Source organism: Nyctereutes procyonoides, unplaced genomic scaffold (genome assembly GCF_905146905.1).
Source record: "Nyctereutes procyonoides isolate TBG_1078 unplaced genomic scaffold, NYPRO_anot_genome, whole genome shotgun sequence".
Lineage (NCBI taxonomy): Eukaryota > Metazoa > Chordata > Mammalia > Carnivora > Canidae > Nyctereutes > Nyctereutes procyonoides.
This window is the reverse complement of record NW_026575142.1, coordinates 24020567-24044448: the sequence shown is the minus strand read 5'-3', so window position 1 is coordinate 24044448 and position 23882 is coordinate 24020567. Positions and strand designations below refer to the sequence as shown.

The following is a 23882-nucleotide window of genomic DNA, read 5'->3' as shown; positions in this document are numbered from 1 at the left end:
TAATTTCAAACTCTTTGCCCTGACCTGTCTCAGCACATGCTGTCTGCAAGACACAGTACTACAGACTGTAAAACATGTTATTCTACTGTATGTTTTGCTGCATATGAAGCACATAAGAGCTGATATTTCTAGATTGAAATATGTCTGTGGTCTATAATCCTACAGTTGACAATACTTATTTGTAAAACATGGAGGCCAAATCTTTATCAAGATTATGTCCTGGAATTAAAAAGCTTTCAAAGAAGAGACAGAGATTTGTAATTTTTCTAATACAAATGCTAGAACAGGCTTAGAAATAGAAGTTGGAACTGGGGGGTATTATGCTGAGTGAAGTAAGTCAATCCAAGAAGGACAAACATTATATGGTCTCATTAATTTGGGGAATATAAAAAATAGTGAAAGGGAATAAAGGGGAAAAAGAGAAAATGAGCGGGAAATATTAGTGAGGGTGACAAAACATGAGGGGCACCCAACTCTGGGAAATGAACAAGGAGTGGTGGAAAGGGAGGTGGGTGGGGAGTTGGGATTGACTGGGTGACGGGCACTGATGGGGGCACTTGATGAACACTGGGTGTTATGCTATATGTTGGCAAATTGACTCCAATACAAAAAATTTAAAAAAAAGAAGTTGAAAGATTCATTCATCTTTAGTCTACATTTCTATTTCTCTTTTGTTTTCAATAGTCACTTTTAAGACAATTTTTACATAGGTGCTCATAATCAAAAAAACTTGTATAATCTGTATTTCACTTCGTTCAGTATTTTGTATTTTGTTCATTTCTACATGTTTACATGGATTGTATTTCTCCCTCCCCTATTATGTTATTGAATACCAAATGAGTGAGTGTATTGTTTTGAGCATATGTACAATATTCAGAAGAGAGTCTCCACCATTCTAAATCAGTAAATATATATTTAATAAATAGAATAAATATATATTTATATATACATATATATAAACTGGATGAAGGTAAAATGTATATGATTATAATTAAAAGTTTAGTTTGAATAAAATGCATTACACTGAAGCAAAGTAATTAGAGTTGTAGTTTACCTAATAATTGCTACTAATTGCTTTCAAGAGATTAGATGCCTCTCAACCCCATTTTAAATGGCAGTGGAATTATTTCACCTTGCCATAGCATTAGTGGTGTTAATACTAATGATTTTCATATTTTCCTTGTACAGTTCAAAATGTCATCTTGTTAACAAGAATTCTTTATCAGAGATAAAAATGCATGTTACTAAATTGTCAGGGTAACTGTTATTTGTTTTTCATCTCAGTAACCAATGATGGCAACTGGAATGTATGACTGCTTTTGATTTCATGGAAAATCAAATGACATTTCTTCTCTGAGTATGTGGTCAATTTAATTTTAATCTCCTTTTTAAATTAACACTTGATAATCAAATAGGATAGTTGTGTAGAAGTGGGTTTAAGTGGTTGAATTAAACCCCTAAAATATTAGATTATATTATAATTTATTCTCTGAAATTAAGAGAATATATGTATAGTAGTCCACTCTTATCTGTGCTTTTGCCTTCCATGGTTTCAGTGACCTGAGGTCACCCATTGTCAGGAAGCAGATCATCTTCCTTCTGACATACCATCAGAAGATCAATAGTAGCCTAATGCTATGTCATAGTGCCTACATTATTCACCTCACTTCATCTCATCACATAGGCATTTTATCATTTTATATCATCACAAAAAGGGTGAGTATAGTACAATAAGATATTTTGAGAGACCAAATTCATATCACTTTTATTAGAGCATATTGTTACAATTTTTCTATTTCATTATTATTATTATTAAACTCTTCCTGTGCCTAATTTAAAGATTATATTTTATCGTAGGTGTGTATGTATAGCGAAAATAGTTTATATAGGCTTTGGTACTATTCAGGTACCCATTCAATTCAGGTGCAATTTCAGGTATCCACAGGGGGCCTTGGAAAGTATCCCTGTGAATAAAGAGGAACTACTGTAATATCATTTAATCTTTTTCTCATTCTACAGAGAAATGATGAAGAGGCAGTTGTGGATCGAGGTGGAACTCGTTCTATTCTCAAAACACACTTTGAGAAAGAAGATTTAGAAGGTAAGACCTTTCCCCCCCTTGGAATAGTTTTTGTTATGCATTCCTAAAGTACTTCAAAGAGAAATATGAAGTATGTCACAATCTGGAGAATTGCAAAATTTGGTATTAGAGTAATGGTGGTGGTGGGTTATGGATATGATTGTTTAATGCAGCCTGAAATGCCAACGGGAAGACGTACAAGAGAAGTATCCATTCATCTAACAGATATTGAATCTCTACTATATTTAAGGCACAGTGTTGTGTGCCAGTCTTTCTGTAATTATTGCTTCAGGAATTACCATCATTTGAGGAATGAAGAGAAAATTAAGTTATGGCAGACCAGCATATTAGGTGCTACATGAGAGTGGACAATAGGACAGGAAGGGCATCCAACCCAGCCTATGTTGTCAGAGTAGGCTGACACTGGAAGAGAGTTAAGGACAACTGGCATTTGAATATACTCAGATATATGAGATAGAGTTGGAGGCACCATTTGTGTGTATTCTTTTCAATAGGAGTAAGGTCAAATAAGTCAATAGAGAGGTAGTATGGTCTAGTATATGGGATCTGAAACCAAACTGCAAATACCAGTTCTGCCCCTTAAGTGCTGTGGAAGCTTCGGCCAGTTAATTTTTCTGCACCGCAGTTTTCTCAATTGTTAAGTTAAGGATAGCAATGGTGAAGATATAGAACAACCTAACTGTCCATCGATACATGAATGGATAAGGAAGATATCATACAAACACACACACACACAGGCACACACACAGATGCACGAATATCACACAGCCATAAAAAAGAACTGGATCATTCCATTTATGACAATATGGATGGATCTACAGGGTATTACGCTAAGTGAAATAAGTCAGACTAAGAAAGATATGTTTTCACTCATACATGAAATCTAAAAAAAACAAACGAATAAACAAGCAGACAAAAAGCAGAATCAGAACTGTAAGTACAGAGAACAAACTGTGGAGGGGGCAAAATGGGTGAAAGGGAGTGGGAGATACAGACTTCTAATTATGGAATGAGTAAGTCACAGGAATGAAAGGCATAGCATAGGGAATATACTCAATGATATCATAATAGCATTGTATGGTGACAGATGGTAGCTACACTTGAGAGCATAGCATAATGTATAAATTTGTCCAATCATTATGTTATAATTACTGAAACTAATGTAACACTATGTGTCAACTATACTCAAATAAAACTATTTTTAAAGATTTTATTTATTTATTCATGAGAGACAAAGAGAGAGAGAGAGAGAGAGAGGCAGAGACACAGGCAGAGGGAGAAGCAGGTTCCACACAGGGAGCCCAATGTGGGACTAGATCCCAGGACTCCAGGATTACGCCCTGAGCCAAAGGCAGATGCTTAACCACTGAGCCACCCAGGGGTCCCAAAAATTAACTTTAAAAAATAAAATAAAGGTAACAATGGAATATATTGCATAACGTTTTTATGAGAATTAAGGGGAAAATATTTAGACTAGTACCTGGCATAAGAATTACAGAAGTCTTGACAGTTATTACTGCACCACAATTTGATGTATATACATTATTACTTCATTTTTAAGAAATTATTGTTAGTGAGATAACAAGGTATATAAATTTTCTAATCTTTTGGTTAGAAAGTGAAACCCAGGTAATCTCAAGTAAAAATAAGCAGAGATAGTTCTTAATAATCCACCATAGCTGAGAAGGGGTATTCCCCCTAAGAATTATTGGTAACTAATTAAAGTACAGTGAAATTCATAGCCTTACACCTTTTCTTTCACCACAACAATTTAACAGGAGAATTGATATAAAATTTAGAGTAAACTTGCAACAACTATACCTGCTCAGTACCTGACGTTTTGCTTGGTGCACAGAAAATATGCAGGTCCAAGAAGGTTATACTTATTGGGTGAGCGTAGTGATTTGCTATGCTATCCATATTCATTACTCAAATTGAAGGGAACAGAAACTTGCAAAATCTAAACTGATAATGGAGACTAACTAAAGATAATTTCTCCTTGGTTTTGAAATGCCATCATATTACATTTTTTCCCCAGCAGCATATTTACCTTCTTATGTCGTGACTTAAGCTATGCTTATATTCAGTAAGCATGTGTAAGAAAACCCAATAAAGCAAGAAGGTAGCCTAAAAAGCAGAATTGCAGGAAAAAGCCATCTTGGTTTTAAAGGTTGTGATGGATAATCTGCACAAAGATAATTGAAAGTTAACAGTTGATACTTTATAAATAATTGCAGTAAAATACTGAATGTTTCCTGTGGATGGTAAATACATAGTACAAAAATAGGATTTAATAAGTTTATTTTAATTATTATGTCAACATGTATTATGTATGTTTTCTCTTACTGGGCATTCAGGTGAGGGTGTAGGACCCTTATTAAAAGAGATTTCTGATTGGCAAACAAAGTGGAGAAGTCAGATTTTGTTCTGTTTATTGATGTCTATAGTGGGCATTTTAATCCCAGAAGTGAATAGTTGTGGCTAAGTCACAGGTGATTAAAATTAACATCATCAAATGCAAATGTAACATTACATTTTAGAATTTTGAACTAAAATAGGAAAACTTATTTATTTTGACTTTCTCAGTATTTATCCTGTTCCCAGACCATACTGAGCAAATAAGCATCCTAGCATCTGAGGATGCTAAACGGGATTCTGCTGTGATACACACAAAGAATTAATAGATTTCTTAGTGGTCCCTGGATTGATTACTCTGAATCAGAAAAGAACTGCAGGGACAATGTGTTGGGTATCATGGTTCAGGAAAAATCAACTGGGAGCATAGTATAAAATGGGCAAAGGGGAAAGTGTCAGTTAGAAAGACTGCATTGCTGAGGGTAATGTGGGCCGTAGTTTCTCCTTTTGTGTAATTAAGGAAAAAGATCAGGCTTCCACATTTTAAGAACTCTTGAGTAATAGAGGTAAAACATACAAATAGATATTTAGAGCTGAGAATTGTTATTGAAGAAAAACATACGTTTTAAAACTCTTCCTTCAATTAAGATTTTAAATTTGAAAATTAGTGTTTACAGGACTTAAGTGTATAGAAGAATTATTAATAGCTAATAGAATTACCAGTATAATTTAACATCCTGTGCACAGCTTGTACAAATGCAAGGTGGTTAAAAATATCTATAAAGTCTCAGGTGAAATATGTTTAATGGAAAATGATCACTTGACCCATATTGACAGCTTGGTGTGGTATATTAGTTAACATATTCACATTTATTATACATTAGGATGAAGTATGTCAAATGTATAATTTCTCCCTTCAAATCTACTTATATTTCTGTTTTACATATATCTTGTACCATTTTCCTCTCTTTTTTCCTATTACCACAAATCAAGAACATACAATTTTGTTAGATTCTGTTCACCTCCTGTATTTCTGTATCATATAGTTAGTAAATTCTTTGAATCTATTTCAGGGGTGTCTCTTCTCATTTCTTCCTTTCATTCCCACTGCCACTGCTCTAGTTCTTTCCCTGTCTGTGTACTGTGTGCTCTCTTTCTCACAATCCACCCTTCTTAAAACTGCTAGTGTACTTTCTAAGACTATTTCTGCTTTCTATGGTAAAATGTAGCAAGCAGCATTGACTCCCTATAATTAGACCAAATCAGGATTGTGAGTGGAGCAAAAGTTGTTGAGGTTAACCAATTTTTATTTTTGGTCTCTCATGTCCATATGGGATTAGTACTGTACAAAGTATAAGATTACAAAAGGAGAAATGCATTAATACCCTTGGAGTTTTCTTTGTATTTTCCCTTTAATACATGTGTAGTGGACAGAGTGGCCAGGTAACACAGACAATGCTCAGTTGTATTTGAATTTTATGTAAATAATGAGTATCTTTTAAGTATAGGTATGCCATGTAATATTTTTATTATTACTTTTTACTTGCCAACTCTGGACACCTTAGTAGTGGATGTTACCAAGAACCACCAAAATCCCCTTTTAAGGATTGCGGTCCTTATTTCCTCAGTTGCCATGGGTGTTGCCTGCTGTTGCCTCACAACTGAGCTTTTGCCCAGAAATTACCTTCTGCTGAAAGGAGCTGTCTCTTGTTATGGGAACTGCCTCCCTTGTGGCACATTAAATTCAGTGAATGATCAGTGAAGGAGCATTAGGGCTCAGTCCCTTTGCTTTAATTTCTTACAACTCTGAAGGGCGGTCACAGCTTCAAAGCCCCCTGTGGTATCAATGGATTCACATGTGGAATTATTGCAACCGTACCATAATTAAACTTCTTCCTCTACCAAATGCTACCACTCATATTTCTGCACAGGTGCTATTGCCGACAGCTCTCTTCAATAAACTCTCTGAACACAAATCTCTACTACAGAGTCTGTTTGCTGAAGAACTTGACTCACTCATTCATCACTTCCTGTTCCCTGAACCGTATGGATAGACATACATACTTGGTAATTGGCAGGACCTTCACGTTGGTGTCTTAGCCTGTGGGGCTACGAACTATCGTAGTGGGTGAGAAGGCTCCCAAACTAGTTGGCTTGGCCATGACAATATATGAAAGTCAGTATTGCATGTGACAGGAAGTGGCAGATTAGTGCCATCTTTAGAGACCTAAGGTATATACCAGTCTGGCCATTGCAAAAATCTTCAAGGATGGTAGTGGATGACTGCAAACTCAGCCAAGTGGGAGCATCAATTGCAACTGCTCTGTCAGGAACTGCTCTTCTCAGAGCAGGTTAATGTGGCCTCAGGTATGTGGTATGCAGCTCTTGATCTGACAAATGCATTTTTTTTCTCTTACTATCAAGAAGGACTGTCAGAAGTATAATGTATATATTTATGGCCTTGCTCCAGGGCTGTATTAAGTCTCCTACCCTTTTGTCATCATAGAGGTTAAAAAGACTTGAACTGAGTGGATATTCTGTAGAATGCTACATTGTTTCATTATATCCACCAAATCAACAAGAAGTGGCAAGTACGTTGAAGGCCTTGATAAGACAGATGGGTTCCAGAGTCTGTTTCCCAGCCAATCTGTTGAAAGGACCCTATGAGAGTGTCAACACTGTACTGAGTCTGAAATTCCATGATGGATGGATGGATAGGTGGGATCAGTTTCCACAGGCACAATAAAAATAACCAAGTGTCTCTTCAAGGTACTTTTACTCACTTTGAGTGTCTCTTCATGGTCCACCTTGGTTCCGCTCTTTTTCACAATTGATGCCTGCACTTTTTGAAGATTTAATAGTTTTTTTTTCAGATAGGACCATTGTTGTATCTTCTGCAGGTGTAAGAATAAATTAAAGGCAAACCTCTAAAAGTACGTGTCCTATTAATAACTAGATGATAATAAAGAGAAGAAAACTTAGTAGCTAAAGATGAATGCTATTAGTTTAGTAATTTTGACTGAACTGATCAATTTCCATTTGAGGCAATACTATCAAATGACTGGATTGGTTCTTTTGCCAAAATTTTTTTAAATACTTTTTTTGGTGCTAAAAGAAAGCATAACATAGAATTTACCATTTAAACCATTTCTAAGTATACAGTTCAGTAGTGTTAAGTATATTCACATTGTTATGTAACTAATCTTCAGAACTTTTTCATCTTGGGAAACAAAACTTTATACACATTAAATAACTCTCTCATTTGCTCCCTACCCTATCCTGTAGCAAGCACCATTCTATCTTCTGTTTTTATCTAAATGACTAGTCTAGATACCTCATGTAAGTGAAGTCATGCAGTATTTGTCTTTTTGTGACTGGTTTATTTCATAGTATAATGTCTTCAAGATTCATCCACGTTGTAGCATGTGTTAGTCTTTCCTTCCTTTTTAAGGTTAAATAATACTCCATTGTATATAGGTACTACATTTTGTTTATCCATTCATCTGCTGATGGACATGGTTGCTTTCATCTCTTGATGGTGCTGTTATGAACATGGGTATGCAAATATTTCTTTGAAATCTTGCTTTCAATTCTTTTTGAACATAAAGTCATAAGTGGGATTGCTGGATATAAAGTCATTCCATTCTTAATTTTTAGAAGAACTACTATACTATTTTCCATAGCAGTTCACAATTTTACATTTCCATCAAGAGTGCACGAAGGTTCTAATTTCTCCACATTCTTGCTAACACTTGTAATTTTCTGTTTCCTTATTTGTTTTTGGTAGGAGTGATTCTAATGGGTATAAGGTGATATCTCATTGTGGTTTTGACTTGTATTTTCCTAATAATTAGTGATATTGAGCATTTTTTCATATGCCTATTGGCCATTTGTTCATTATTTTTTGGAGAAATGTCTGTTCAAGTCCTTTGCCCATTGCTTAATTGGGTGTTTTGTTGTTGTTGTTGTTGAGTTGTATGACTTCTTTACATATTCTAGATATTAACCCATATCAGATATATTATTTGGAAATATTTTCTCCCATTACACTGATTGCCTTTTCATTCTGCTGATTTTGTCCTTTGATACACAGAAAATTTTAATTTTTATGTAGTCCAGTTTGTCTAGTTTTACTTTTGTTGTCTGTGCTTTTGGTATCATATCCAAGAAATTCTCATCAGCTCCAATGTTATAAAGCATTTCTGTTTCCTTCTAATTTATAGTTTTGGGTCTTAGGTTTAGGTATCTGATCCACTTTGAGATAATTTTGTATATGGTATAGGATGCTTGCACTTTTACCTTTTATATTTCTTTGTTGCCTAACATTATACCTATTGTAGTTCACATCGCTCCTCATGGGTTAAATATTTCCCTAAATCACTGATACCTAAAGAACCTATTTAGTGAGAGACTATTGTTTTCCATATATTTACCAAGTATTTCTATTTTTCTATAGTTTGAGAACATAGAAGACACAGTTAAATCTCAAGGATATTATTCTAGACTTCTGTTTAAGGCCTTTTAAATTACCCCAAATTGGAGCCTTCCCATCTCTACCATTTACTAGTGATTTCTCTCCATACAGAAATAGAATGCCCACTCTTCCCATCCATTAGTGTCACATTATCCCTCCTAGCAGAATAATTATTTTCTTCCCTCACATCTCTATTTCTGAGTTTACATCTTTTTTATATTATTATTATGTATATATTTCTTTTTTTTTTGAGAGAGAGAGAGAGAGCATGAGAGCAGTGGTGGGGAAGGGCAGAGGGGGACACAGACAGAGACTCTCAAGCAGGCTCTATGCTCAGTGCAAGCCCATGACCTGAGCCGAAATAAAGTCAGCCACTTAATGATATCATGACCTGAGCCAAAATCGAGTCAGCTGCTTAACCAAATGAGCCATTCAGGCGCCCCTATTTATATATATCTTATCCTTCTTTTTTATTATAAGCTTGCTGAGGGACAAAGCATTATCTTACACATATTTGCATTCTCCCATGTTATCTAGCACTTTTTCTTGAATTAGGAACTAAAAATGTGTTGCACTGAATCTCATTTATATGTCATTCAATAATATATCACTAATCATGTAAGAAGTTAAATTCATGTAATTAGATGTATAATTAATGCTCATCAAATATTCAATTACCTTTGAATTGCATGTAAATACAGAAGTTCCTAATTATGTTGCAATGCACCAAGATAATCAATCTAGTTTACTTCAGTGATTTTCAGGAATTCATAAATTTAAAATTTTAATGGAAAAGTTAAACTCATCTTTAAATCTTGGCCTACAAATTAAATCAAAGAGACAGTTTTTTTATTCTGTACTGCTTTTAGCAGACAGTAAAATACTTTTAAGTCAATGATTTAATAAAGAAAATTATGCCCCTATCTTGGTATTCTTTTGCTCATTCCATTTGAGGGCAAAAAAATTGTTTACTAGTTTATTTCCTTTGGAGACCACTTAATAGATAGTGGACCCAAAGTGCAAAGATAATATAAGTAAAGCACCTAGCACAAAGTGATCATACAAATAGTTCTATCAATGGTAGTGCCCTTCCACTTTCTTCCTTTCACCCCCTTCCTGAACTCTTATGATAACTGAAATGGTTTTCTGATTATAATCATAATGTCTAAAGTGGTTTCCACTAAAAAACTAAAGATAATGAGTACAGATCCTATATTTATGTCACAGTGTTTTGCAGCCAAAGTAAAATATAATTGAAAAAAAAATGAAGACAAGAAAAAGCCAAAAATTAGGCCTATCCTTTTCTTTTTAAACTTTTACTTCCAAAAATTGACAAGAGAAGGAAAACATGGATTCAAGTGAAAGAAACCAAAGTTAGCTTCACAGAGACAAAAGTGAGCTTTGAAGGAAGAATGGGGGTTTTGAAGGCAAGAAGGAAGGATCTGTTATATTCTGGAATAGTTAATATGATCTGGCTAGTATACTGGGATTATGTGCATTAGGGATAAAGAGTGGTTACAGATGAAATTTAAATATTTGTATGAGGTAGCGTAGAATGAATTAATGCTTGATATTACCAAGTGAGGTAAGTATTATTATAATCCCCATTTTACAGTTAAAGAAACTAAAGCACAGAAGACTAACCTGCCCAGGTCTAAGGACTAGCAAGTGGTAGAGCAGGGATTCAAAACCACGAGAGTCTGGGCTTTTAACAACTATATTGTAGAATTAAAGATGATCCTCAGTTTTATGTTTTAGGAGATGGAATGGGGCAAGGTGATTATTAATTGAAAGATTTGGGCATGTTTCCTCACTTGATCAGGACTATATACAAAAAAGTTCAGATTTTTATGTCCTATTATGGAACAATAAAGAATTTAATAATGAGTACCCATATCACAATGGTTTTCCAAATTATTTTGCAAAAATTTGAAAAGCTTTGTAGTCAGTAAATTCCCATTAGAGAGATTCATTTCCACAAATAGGAGAGCCTCTCTCCCACTGGAAACCTGTTTTGTTTTGTTTTGTTTTTAAGCTTTTATTTATTTACAAGAGACACACACAGAGAGGTAGAGACACAGGCAGAGGGAGAAGCAGGCTCCATGCAGGGAGCCCGATGTGGGACTTGATCCAAGGACTGGGATCACATCCTGAGCCAAAGGCAAACACTTAACCACTGAGCCACTCAGGCTCCTTGGAAACCTGTTTTATTATAACCCCATGTTCTCCTATTTTAAATTCTCATCTCTCTGCTCTACAAAATGAATAATCTTATTGTTTGCTTATTCCAAATGTCTTTTCTTTGAAAAAAATTCATTTTTCCTGCCATTACTGGTTGATTGGCTTTTATACAATTTAGTATTGTTGATATAGGCTCAATGTCAATTGATGGGGCAATTCTAGGTGGTATTTGATCCATTGGTAATGAGTAGTAAAATCAGTTAATTACACAGGATTAATATGAACTTATACATTTTGCCTGTCAAATACGTTGGATATTTGAGGATGAGATGTAGGCACATAGACTAATTCTGAAGATTTCAGAAAAGCAATAGTGAGTATTACATTTCATTTTCTTATTGAGAGCAATCTTTGCCACCTGAGCACATTTCATAATGAACTGGTTCCCCTGGGTATCCCAAGAATAAGAAGAAATAAATAAGAGAATATTGTTTTAAATACTGTTGTTTCTAAAATTAACTCTTAGGTAAGCTATACATCATGTTCCATATTTCTTCATTTTAGGCATTTCACATAACTTGTGTATTGTGACCCACATCAATACATTTTGGTATATAATTTATACATGATATTTTGTCTATTTGAAGTGAGTGGTAACTTGATAGTTCTTTATAATCTGTTTTTATAGTGTATTGTAATCCCGAGTAAATTTGAAAGATCTTAAAGTATTTTTTAAAATCTGGTTGTGGTTTATTAGACCACTTGTAAGCAGTTATAGATATGTATTTGCATTAGGAGAGTAACATATACTCTAATGTGTATATGTGACTAAGAAATCCTGCAAATTTATGATTTCATAATTTAGGGGTCCTACTTATACATCTTGCATCCCTAGCTTATCATGTCAATTTTTAGGTAGCCGATTTTAGAATAAAATCCCTTCATTATTCCTTGTAAGTCAAACTCTGTTTAATACAGTTTTCTACCTATCAAAGATATGGTACAGCATTTAGAATATTTGCTTTCTTGTTTGAGGGGGAAGGGTATTTGCTTTCTAATATGACTTAACTATATCATCTGTGAATGAGTAGAACTGTGTGTTTGTGTGTGTATGTAACATGTTCAATCAATTACTATTTCAGAGATATAATAGATGAAAAGAAATTCCTTTTCATTACATTGAATATATAATCCTATAAATATTAAAAGAAGGAATTTTACAGCAAAGAAAGTATTTCCTTAATCCTTAAATATTTGAATCCTTAAATATTGAAAATTTGAAAACAGACCACAAATGACCAAAGCTTCTTAATATATACTACATAGGTTTATATTAATACTATAGTTTTGCATTTTCCAGACATCTGAGACTTAAGGGTGTTCATTATTTAGTTACACAGTTTAATAGTGTGTGGGAGTAGTATTATGAAGGTGACATTGTGAAGTAGATCAACTTAGTCTACTTCTTGATTAAATTCTTAAATCTCTATTTCAGCTGTTACTCCTTCCCTCTAGAAGGATCCAACTTTATTTTTTAAAGATTTATTTATTTATTTTAGAGAAAGAGAAAGAGCATGGGGGGCGCAGAGGGTGAGGGAGAGGAAGAGAAATCCTCAAGCAGACTCCCTTCTGAGTCCCACACCCGCCCAGCTCAATCCCAGGGCACTGGGATCATGACCTGAACCAAAAATCAAGAGCTGGCTGCTTAACCGACTGAGCCACCCAGGTGCCCCCATCAAGTGATTTTACTTTAAAGCTCTTCAACTGCGTGTGATCGCAGCCTTCTCAGGTTGTTGCATTTCTACAGAATTGGATCACAGTAGTACACACAGAGATAGGCTACCAGTCAGGCTCTTTCTAGGGAAGTTGTCATCATTCACCAATATTTAAGTGTTGTTTATAGCATAAAAACACTGAGGCATTTTCTGTTTTATGCCCTTCATTCTCTAAGGAGTTTTAGATACTGGTATAACCAATAGGACACATCAGTCCTCCAACCCTTTGGAAAAAAAATGTCAGTGGCCACTTTGCACATAAATGCTTACATTAAAATTGAAATTGATATACATAGGGATAATAATAAGTATCAAATAATAATTGAAAGAGGTGATGTTCTTAATTGTTTGGGTAATGCACACCTATAATTTAGAAGTACTGGTATCACTAGTACCTTAATAGAATTAATCCCATTTTAGGTACCAGTATTCTGGGTATTTTTCTGAGTGCTCTTTTATATTTTCTCCCAGTAACCTTGTTTGCTTCCCCATTCTATCTTCCCGCTTTGCTGGCTGCCTAGTTGTTCCTAACTGCCTTTAGTGTATCAGACTTGCTGAAAGCACAGTGAAAAAAATGGTATTTTCTTTTCTTCCTTTTTCCATCATTTCTACTCTTTAATGAGCTTCAGGTGGGACAGTGATAAAGGAGACAAAATAATAGAAATTGTGATTAGAAGAAAGTAAAATTTTAATTTTCTGCTCGTAAATTAAGCTTTTGTGTCTGAGGCAGGAAGATTATGAATATTCCTGATTACTTTCTAAACTGCTTCTAAATTGCCTTAGGAGCATTTGTAATAAAAGTATTACAGTCTTATTAGCAAAAGGATTTCTAATTTCTAGAAATTTATTTAGAATTATGCCTATTTTTTCCTTTGTATAACTCAGTTTTTTTTCTTGTGAACACAGTTGCCATGATTTAATTAGATGACAATATAGCACGAAAGCATTTTATGACATCACAGTGATTAATACAAAATTATAGTGTCAGCAACACCAGAGCAGTTAATAATAACAGTGATCATGAAAACAAAAGTCTTGTTAGGTAAATTGAGATACCAATTGTTTATGTGAATGGCTTATTTCTCTCATGCTAAGATTTATTAATATGTATCCTATGTAACTATTAAAAAGTGCTCTTAACTGCCAACTACAGTGGCTCTCTGTCCTCATTCCTTTTGAATTCTCTTTGCTTTTAGAACTCTGACTATGCCTTAGTTCTTAGATCTCTCTTCTCTCATCTCTCTTCCCTTGACTGATGATTTTCACAGATCGTGTCTTCCTTGGTATTTTTTCTGTTTTACTCACTGGCCCCTCTTACTCTGCCTGACTTTACTATATTTTTTTTTTCAAAATTACATTAGTTTTATTGTTTTAAAAATTATGAAATAGGAGCACCGCGGTGGTTCAATCAGTTAAGTGTCCAACTCTTGATTTTTGGGTCAGGTTATGATCTCAGGATCCTATGATCAAGTCCTGTGTCAGGCTCCATACTGGGCATGGAACCTGCTTAAGGTTCTCTCTCTCCCTGCTCCTCTCCCCCAAAATAAATAAATTAAAAAATAAAATTATTTAAATAATATGTGTTCCATTAGAAAAATCCAAGAAATATAAACAGTATAAAGAAGACGAACAAAACAATAGCCCTGAAAATCCACCACCTAAAAGAAGTAATACTCTTAATATTCTAAGCAGAATAATGATGGAATTATTATCATGAACAGAATATTAATTAATTAATTAATTTAAAAGATATTTATTTATTTATTTTTTCATGAGAGCACAAGAGAGAGGCAGAGACATAGGCTAATATAAATATTAGTTGAAGAAAATGCTAAGGGAATACTTACAAGGAACAAGACTGCTAAATTAAAGTATTTGAAAGATTATTATAAAGAAGATGAAATATATTATCATTTTATTATACAGAAATAGTGGAGTTTCATATGAAGAAAAAAATGTATTAAGTTGTTAAAATTGCCCTGTGGATATGGTTACTTAACAATACTTAGTTTTAGAAATATTGAGTTAACTTCTTCAACTCCTCTATTTATTTCAGATGTTAAAATGAGAAATTTTAATCAGATCTCTGAAAAATTTTTCAGCTCTAACTTCTGTGATCTTTAAAGTGAACATCTAGAATATGCTTTAAAATATAAATTCCTTCTTAACTTTGCTTAATATTTAAATACTTTGAAGTTTTTAAGTTTCCTGACTGACCAGAAAAGTTCATTAATTTTATTTATTTTTTTCAGTTCATTAATTTTAAATTTGAAAAGGAATCCTCATTCTGTATAAATAAAGGAGTTCAAAATGTCCTAAAAATTAAGACCACAGAAACTTATTTTATACCTTTCTTGAGGAAGAAAGCAATTTGAAATAATGTGACATTATATACCTGATTATACAATTAGCTTAACTGAAATTTTGAAAAGTTTTATAATGAAATATAAGGTGCTAAGAGAGTGTACACTGGCAGTTATGTGTGATAAAATTAGACAGATTTGATAGATATGATTACATGGTAGCAAAGAGTTCTCGGAAGCAACAGCAGGAAAAACTGATGTACGACTCTCTAAGCCTTTGTGTCACATTTGCTGATGTCCCAGAGGTCTAAACAAGTCGCACAGCCAAGCCGAGATTCAAGGGTTGGAGGAATAGATTTCCTTTCAGATGAGAGAAACTGCTAAAATATTTCTAGCCATAAAAAACTACCATATTATCACATTTGTAAATATCTATTCAGAAATGCCAGATTTTTTCATCTTTGCTTTCAGATGTTTCTTTTTATCCCTTCAGTTCTACAGTTGAATCCCACCAACTTTCTTCATGGAAATCTCTTTTTCTTCTCAACAACTCTTTGTTTTCCCAAGCAAGCCTCTTTGTCCTTAATTATCATAATTCCCAGAATGAGCCACTTTCTACATGTGCACATGTCTTTTGGATTAACACAATACAAAACTAAATCTGGAATATTTTACAGTTTTAATTTTTGCTCATTTCCTAAGCTGTTTCCCTAAAGCAAAGTGGCAGGGCTGTTCAGAAATCATAAATTAATTAAAATGGGCTGGGGAGGTGGGGAGTTACCACCTTCTCTTTGCATTCATTTTTTTAAAGAATCCCAGAACATATGTTGATCTATTTTTTCTCTCTTCCTTGCAAAATGAAACAACAAACATAAATATTTTAAAATAATCATGAAATTGATGGGGCGCGTGGGTGGCTCAGTCAGTTGCATGAACAATTCTCGATTTTAGCTCAAGTCATAATCTCAGGTCATGAGATTGAGCCCCAAGTCAGGCTCTGTGCTGAGCACTGAGCCCTGAGCCCTGAGCCCTGAGCATGGATGGAGCCTGCTTAAGATCCTCTCTTTCCCTCTCCCTTTGCTGCATTTCCACCCCTTCCACGTGCTCTCTCCTGAAAAAAGAAAATAGTGAAATTGTAAGCTTTTGTGATTGCAAAAGTACATATTCTAAGATAGATAGATAAGGTAAGATACCTTATTTCCCCCCCCTACTCTAGCATGTACCTCACATTATCCTCCCAAATTGCTCCTCTGCTTTTGCATATATTATCCCACCCCTTTGCTGAGGTCAAACCTTCTTATTGTTTTGAGACTCAAGTCAATTTCTACCTTCTCCATGAAACTTCCTGTTATGTTAATCTCAAGTTATACTTGATTTCACTCTAATATGAATTCCTACAGCATTTAATGGCTGATACACATAAGAACATTAGCTTTAATGCAGACTGGTATTGTTCCTGCTTTGTATTTGTATTCTAATTTGTATATTTGCTGCTGTTTTCTTTGTTGGACTTGAGTCCTCAATAATTGAATGGTTATCTTTTAAGTGCAGGGATCATGCCCTATAAGCATTCCTTATTATCCCATTGCTTGATTGATTTGAATTCTAACCAATCTTTGAGCCCTGTAAACATCCAACATCAAACTGTTTTTGCAACCTATCAGGACTGGGAATTCTCCTGTTTTTTTTTTTTTTTTTTTTTTGCTTAGAAAATACATATTATTAGGATTCATTCTTTTATTCAACAAATCCTGAAGCTTACATGTTAAGGCTTTTCATGTTCCAAGAAGAAAAATAACACTGCTATCTCAAGATACAAAGTAATTTAGTGCTGTGTTCTGCTCAAGACAGTGTTATAAACTTATAAAAAGTTGTTTTTTTAAAAAATATATTACAGTAGTAAACTAGTAAATCTCAGACTATGGCTTTTTTGAGGAGTAACATTAGCACTTACAAGATTTCTATTTTTTTTTTTGATAGAATAGTCATAGTCATGTGATCCTTTGTTTTGTAATGACTACAAATATAGCCCCGAGGTCCGATGACTGTGACCAGCCTTTGACACTTTTTTTCTTTTAGTGAAGCAGTCCAAGAAACAACAGTGCTATAGCCTATACACACACACTCACTCACACCCTCTCGGTCTCTTTCTTTCTGTTGCTTTCCCTCAGCAGAGAATTTCTGTTGGATTTAGAATTCTTTGGTATATTCTGATAAATGATGGCTTGTTGTGTTTTCTGACTCTGTTAGAGTCTCCATGGAATTAAAGATCACATGCTTATTCAGCTTAATGTACTTGACCTTTTCCCATGATTGACACATCTAAATGGCTGTAGCAACTCAGTAATTATGCACCAGCTGTGTTATATTCATTTCACGGAAAAAAAAACCCCACAGAGTTCTCTTCAAGAGTAGGTAGCTTGGCCACTTTCCTCCTAGCTAAATAAAGGAAAATAGTTTATTAGTACTATTATTAATTATAGTAGGAGTCCTTTCTATTCCCAAATACACTTCTAATCTCACTGCATTTGGTAAACACTTGGAATGCTATGACCACAGCCACATTGAGTTGTTTCAGTACTGGGACTTCTAACATAACCAAAATATCTACAATAATTCTGTATCTGCTTAGCAAAATTGTATCTACACAATTTAAGTGTCAAAAATCCAAGATCTGTTAGCAAAATTTTACTCAGAAAACAATGTTATCTTTAATGGACCCTTGTTTTTCTAATGGGGAAACTATATTTTCTCTGAAGTGATATATAGGAAATTCTGAATAAATTCTAGTGTTCTGTGCTTATCTCAAAAAAATCTTTTAACAGCACTATCCCATTATTACTAATATTCTAAAAATATATTTTTATCTAAATAATTCTGAATTTTTATTAATTTTTGGGTTTTGACATGATATGAAATCATTAATTGACTATTTTGATTAACTTAAGAACTGCTCATTTGAGAAGATTCCCTCTTTTAAGACTAAAATTTTGGACTTTATCATAAAATGAAATTGTTCCCTATATAATCTTAAAAATAGTTTGGATTAGGGTTAATATTATTCAAGTAACTTCTGCACAATAACATTTATCATTAAGTTACTCAAATTCTTTGTCTTCTTAAGCAATGTCTACCAGGATGGAAAATTCCATTTTGGATAAAATGTTTTTGGAAAAATTTGTGGAAATGTTAATATAAAATTTTATATTATACTGTTTTCCACAGGATCTAATGTGATTCTCTAGTTGCTTAAAACAGGGTTATTATAGTTGGGATTAGAAAAGTTGGCAGTATATAGGGAAACAGGAAGACAATGAGATAGGACAGGAAAATTTTATTTTGTCTTATTCTTTTGAGCCACTGAGAGGTGAGTAGTATGAAGGACAAAGGAGACTAATAAGTATGAGTGGTCTGCTCTGTAATAGGCCTCATGTTTAATACTTTATATATATTATATTCTCATATAATCTTTGTATGAAGTATTTTAAATCCATTAGCAGTTGTTCATTTTGTTCTAAAAGCAAACATGAGGTGGTTTCTGGATCAGAGACAGACTCTTACTACTTATAGCAATAACCACATTCATTCTCCATGTCTTCTTCTTCCCCTTTAAGGTGATGTGATGAGAACCAGGTGGTTATATGCACATGAGGGAGGCCCTAATATTATGAATCTGTGAGTTTATATAAGAATTTCTCAACAGCTGCCTTTTTCCCTCCGGAGAGAGAGAGAGAGAGAGAGAGAGAGAGAGGAAAGAAAGCTTATCTACTTTATGTAATCAAATCTCAAGAAGAGGAAGACCCTTAGTTTAAACACTTTGGACTATAAACCAGTAGCTATGGGGATTTATTATCTTTTGCAGTGTAAAGGCATGAATCTGGAAGATAAATGTCTACATCTCTATGAAGGTCTCTATTTTTTAGTCAACGTTTAACCTCCAAAGCTTGTCCTTTAATCCAGATTCCATTTTTCTTTGCTTTAGGTCTCTAATCATGTAGAAACAGGAAATATTTTCTCTATGGTTTCATAGCCATAAATTGTGGCTTTTTCATCACTGCTACTTTGAAATTTTTTCCATTCTTAAGTTTTGAAATGTGCTTAGTATCTAAAGCATTATTATGTCTGTTATCTATATATTTTACTTAAAAAATCATTTCTATTTATACAAAAGATTTATGTACTCAATAAAAATTTATTGAGCATCCAGAACTATCAAGCACTGTTCTAAGTACTTTGGGGATATATCAGCAGACAAAAAATCCCTGCCCTTCTTATGTTAAAAGACTTTGGGGAGAAACTAGAAAGTAAACACTAAATATAACAAGTTAACTACATGGTTATGTAAGTGCTATAGAAAAAAATAAAAATAGAGGATTCTGAGAAGCATAAAGGGTCAGAAATGGTAGGGTATAATATTAAATAGGTGTTTAGTGTAGGCTTCACTTTGAGAAGGTGAAATATGAGCAAAGACTTGAAAGAAGGGAGGAATTATCCAAGTAGGAAGTATGTTCCAGGCAGTGAAATGAGACAGAGGCAAGTTCCCAGGGTGACACTCAGAACAGCAAGGAGGCTATTGTGGCTGAAGTGAAATTGGGTGAGGAAGAGATCAGTAGGGAAGAGATCAGAGACCTAATAAGAGTGGGGCATGAGGATCACAGAAATCTTTGGAGAGCCCTCAAGAAAACTTGACCTTTTCTCTGAGTAAAATAAGATAACAACATTAGAAGAAAGAATGAATGACATGATCTAACTTTCATTTTTAAGAAGACTACACTGGCTGTTGTGTTTGGTGCAGACCATGGGGATAATGATAGACTCATGATAGAACAGTCAGGAGACTATTGCAGTCATACAGGTTGGGTATGTTGTGGCTCTGACCAGAATGATGAAGTAAAAAAATTCAAATTCTGGATATATTTTGCAGGTTGCTCGAATAGGTTTCCCTATTCGAATAGGATTGGTTGTGGGCTTAAGAAAAAGAGATGAGCCTACAATGACTCCAAGATATTTGTCCTGAGCAACTAGAAAATTGTTATGTCATGAAATGAGATGGACAAGATTGTGGAGGAGGATTTTATAGGAGGGGCTTGGGATGAAAAAGAGTAGGAGTTTAATCCCGTACATGGTGTTAAAAAAATCCTTTTTAAAAAAAGATCTTATTTATTTACTCATGAGAGACACAGAGAGAGAGAGAGTGAGGCAGAGACATAGGTAGAGGCAGAAGCAGGCTCCCTGCGAGGAGCCTGGTGCAGAACTCAATCCCAAGACCCTGGGATCATGACCGGAGCCAAAGGCAGATGCTCAACCACTGAGCCACCCAGGTGTCCCACATGTTGATTTTAAATTGTATTTTAGACATGCAGTAGAGGTGTCAGATGAGCACTTGGATATGCCAGTTTGGAGTCTGGGAAAGAGGTTGGAGATGGAGACACAAAATTGGGGGCTACCCACATAGAGGTGGCTGTAGGGCAGATTTAAGTTTTGTGGGGCCTGAAGCTTATGCATTTTTGAGGGTTCTCTAAGGAAAAAAATTAACATTTGAATATAAATTAGGTCAGAGGTGGATATTTATTTAGAATGAGAAAAAAATCAACAAATGATTATTTGGAAAGTGATAAAATGGCACAAAATCCTAACTTTTGGAGAAATAGCATGCTTTTAAAAATGAACTGACATAACTCTGTCATACTTTTCCCCCCTAAATTTTTGACGTCTAATATCAAGGATTTTTAAACAGAATTTTCTATTAAGGGTTTGGAAAATTAACTCTATTATTATTAATTAAAATTTATTTTTTATTAATGTAGCCTACAAAGGGTTCTTTCATCTTTACAACTGAATTAGTAATTACACAAAAATGTTTGGGGTTGTCTTAAAATTTAAGAAAACTTCTATCAGTTTTCTTGTATATATAACCCATGATATATAGAGGAATTTTCTGGAGACTAACTCTGGCTCTATACAATTGAAACTTTGCTTCTTCTCTACTACTCACATACATACATGCATACATACATACATACATACATACATTTATTTATTTATTTATTTATTTATTTATTTATTTATTTATGAGAGACATACACACACACACAGAGAGAGAGAGAGAGAGAGAGAGAGAGGGGCAGAGACATAGACAGAGGGAGAAGCAGGCTCCATGCAGGGAGCCCGATGTGGGACTCGATCCCGGGTCTCCAGGATCACGCCCTGGGCCAAAGGCAGGCGCTAAACCGCTGAGCCACCCAGGGATTCCCCCCACATACTTCTAATGTGGCAGATTGTGATGCTTTGCATGTTATGATAACATTTCAGCCCTGAACCTTGTTGTCACAGTGTCAGATGAGTTTGGTACAATGGGTACAAGGAGTATTCCTCAAAACGATTCTAATTCCAGGATAGCTAAGAATAACCTACTCATATATGGAAGTGCCTGCAAATCACATAAATACTTTCCATTAAATCCAACCTAAATGTATCTACACCTCTATCTTCTCTTAGTTTCTCAAGATGTCCACAGACACTCAAGTGCCTCCCATCATGAAAGTATTTTACATTAATAAATTTTCATAAAATATATGACCATTAGAATACAGTGTTGGTCCTCTCCCCCCTTATGTCTAATCTACTATGAGCTATGAGTCTTGACTTTCTTTTTTTTAATGAAAATACTTTATTTTATTGAACAGTTGTAGGTTTGCAGAGGTAGTGCAGAAAGTACAGAAAGTTCCCATATACTCCATCCCTGCACACAGTTTCCCCTATTACTAACATTTTTCATTAACAGAATACATTTGCAACTGATGAACCAGTATTAGAAGATAATTTTTAACTACATTTCATAGTTTACATGAGGGTTCACTCTTTGTTTTTTTATATGGGTTTTGACAAATGTATAATATTACGTATCTACCATTACAGTATCATAGTATCACTTCTCTAAAAATGCCCTGTGCTTTACTGAAACATCCCTACCACCTATCCCTGAACCTCTGGAAATGTTTATACTGTCTCTATAGTTTCACTCTTTCCAGAGTTTCATATAGTTGGAATCCTACAGCACATAGCTTTTTCACTGATTTCTTCAATTAGCAATATGAATTTAAGGTTTCTCCATGTCTTTTCATGGTAGATGGTTTTCTTCTTATTGTTTAATAATACTCCATTGTATGGCCATACCACAGTTTGTTTATTCATTTATTTTTTATTATTTTTTAATAAAAAATTTATTTTTTATTGGTGTTCAATTTGCCATCATACAGAATAATACCCAGTGCTCATCCCGTCAAGTGCCCCCCTCAGTGCCCGTCACCCATTCACCCCCACCCCCTGCCCTCCTCCCCTTCCACCACCCCTTGTTGGTTTCCCAGAGTGTTTATTCATTTAAAGGACATCTTAGTTGTTTCCCATTTTTTGACAATTATGATGAATAAAGCTGCTATAAACATTTGTGTGCAGGTTTTTTTAAGAATTTTATTTATTTATTCATGAGAGACACACACAGAGAGAGAGGCAGAGACACAGGCAGAAGGAGAAGCAGGCTCCATGCAGGGAGCCTGATGTGGGACTCGATCCTGGGACTCCAGGATCACAGCAGCCAAAGGCAGATGCTCAACCGCTGAGCCACCCAGGCATCCCATGTGTGCAGGTTTTTTTTTTTTTTTAATCTTTTTTTTAAAATTTTTTTTTATTTTATTTTTATGATAGTCACAGAGAGAGAGAGAGAGGCAGAGACACAGGCAGAGTGAGAAGCAGGCTCCATGCACCGGGAGCCCGATATGGGATTCGATCCCGGGTCTCCAGGATCGCGCCCTGGGCCAAAGGCAGGCGCCAAACCGCTGCGCCACCCAGGGATCCCTGTGCAGGTTTTTATGTTGGTGTTCGCTTTCAACTCATTGGGTAAATACATAATGGGTGAATTCAGTATTTAGATTAGAATCTAGACATAGATATTACACCTTTCACAAAAATTAACTCGAAATGGATGATAGGCTTAAATGTAAAACAGAAACTTGTGCAACTCACTGAAGGTAACATAAAAGAAAATCTAGGTGACTGAGTTTAATGATGAATTTTTAGATATAACACCAAAAACATAATTCATGACAGAAAAGTTGATAAATTGAATATCTTTAAAATTAAAACATATGCTCTATGAAAGATACATACATTTCATTACAAGTGAAAAGACAAGCTAAAGGAAAATTCTTGAAAAGGCATTTCTAATAAAGGACTTATATCCAAAATATACAAAGAACTCTTAAATCTCAACAGTAAGAAAACAAAAATCTAATTGTAAAATAGGAAAAAATCTGAACGGACACCTCACCAAAGAAGAAATACAGATAGTAAATACGTGTGTGAAAAGATGTCCAATATTGTAGGTCTTTAGGGAATTGCAAGTTAAAAGAATGAGGTATCACTACATACCCATTAGAACAGCTAATATCCAAAATACTGACAACATCAAATGTTGGCAAGAATGTGGAGCAACAGGAACTTTTATTCACTGATGGTTGGAATGCAAATGGTACAGCCACTTTGGAAGACAGTCTGGCAGTTTCTCCTATAGGTAAACATAAGCTTACCATGCGATCCAGAATTCAGTCATAGTTATTTACCCCAGTGAGTTTTGATATTTTAACCAGCCTTGCAAGATTCTGCCTCAGGAAACTCCTTCAGCTTGGTCTTCTTTG

General features: G+C 34.6%; 1 protein-coding gene across 2 annotated transcripts in view; it reads left to right on the top strand.

Moving 5' to 3' along the window:
- The window catches only part of SLC4A10 (solute carrier family 4 member 10), a 295619-nt gene that overhangs the window by 105085 nt on the left and 166652 nt on the right, over positions 1-23882 (top strand). For both annotated transcript variants that reach the window (XM_055308530.1, XM_055308531.1), the window contains exon 2: positions 2020-2101. In XM_055308530.1, coding sequence (XP_055164505.1) covers positions 2020-2101 — 82 coding nt within the window. The remainder of the gene's footprint in view (positions 1-2019; positions 2102-23882) is intronic.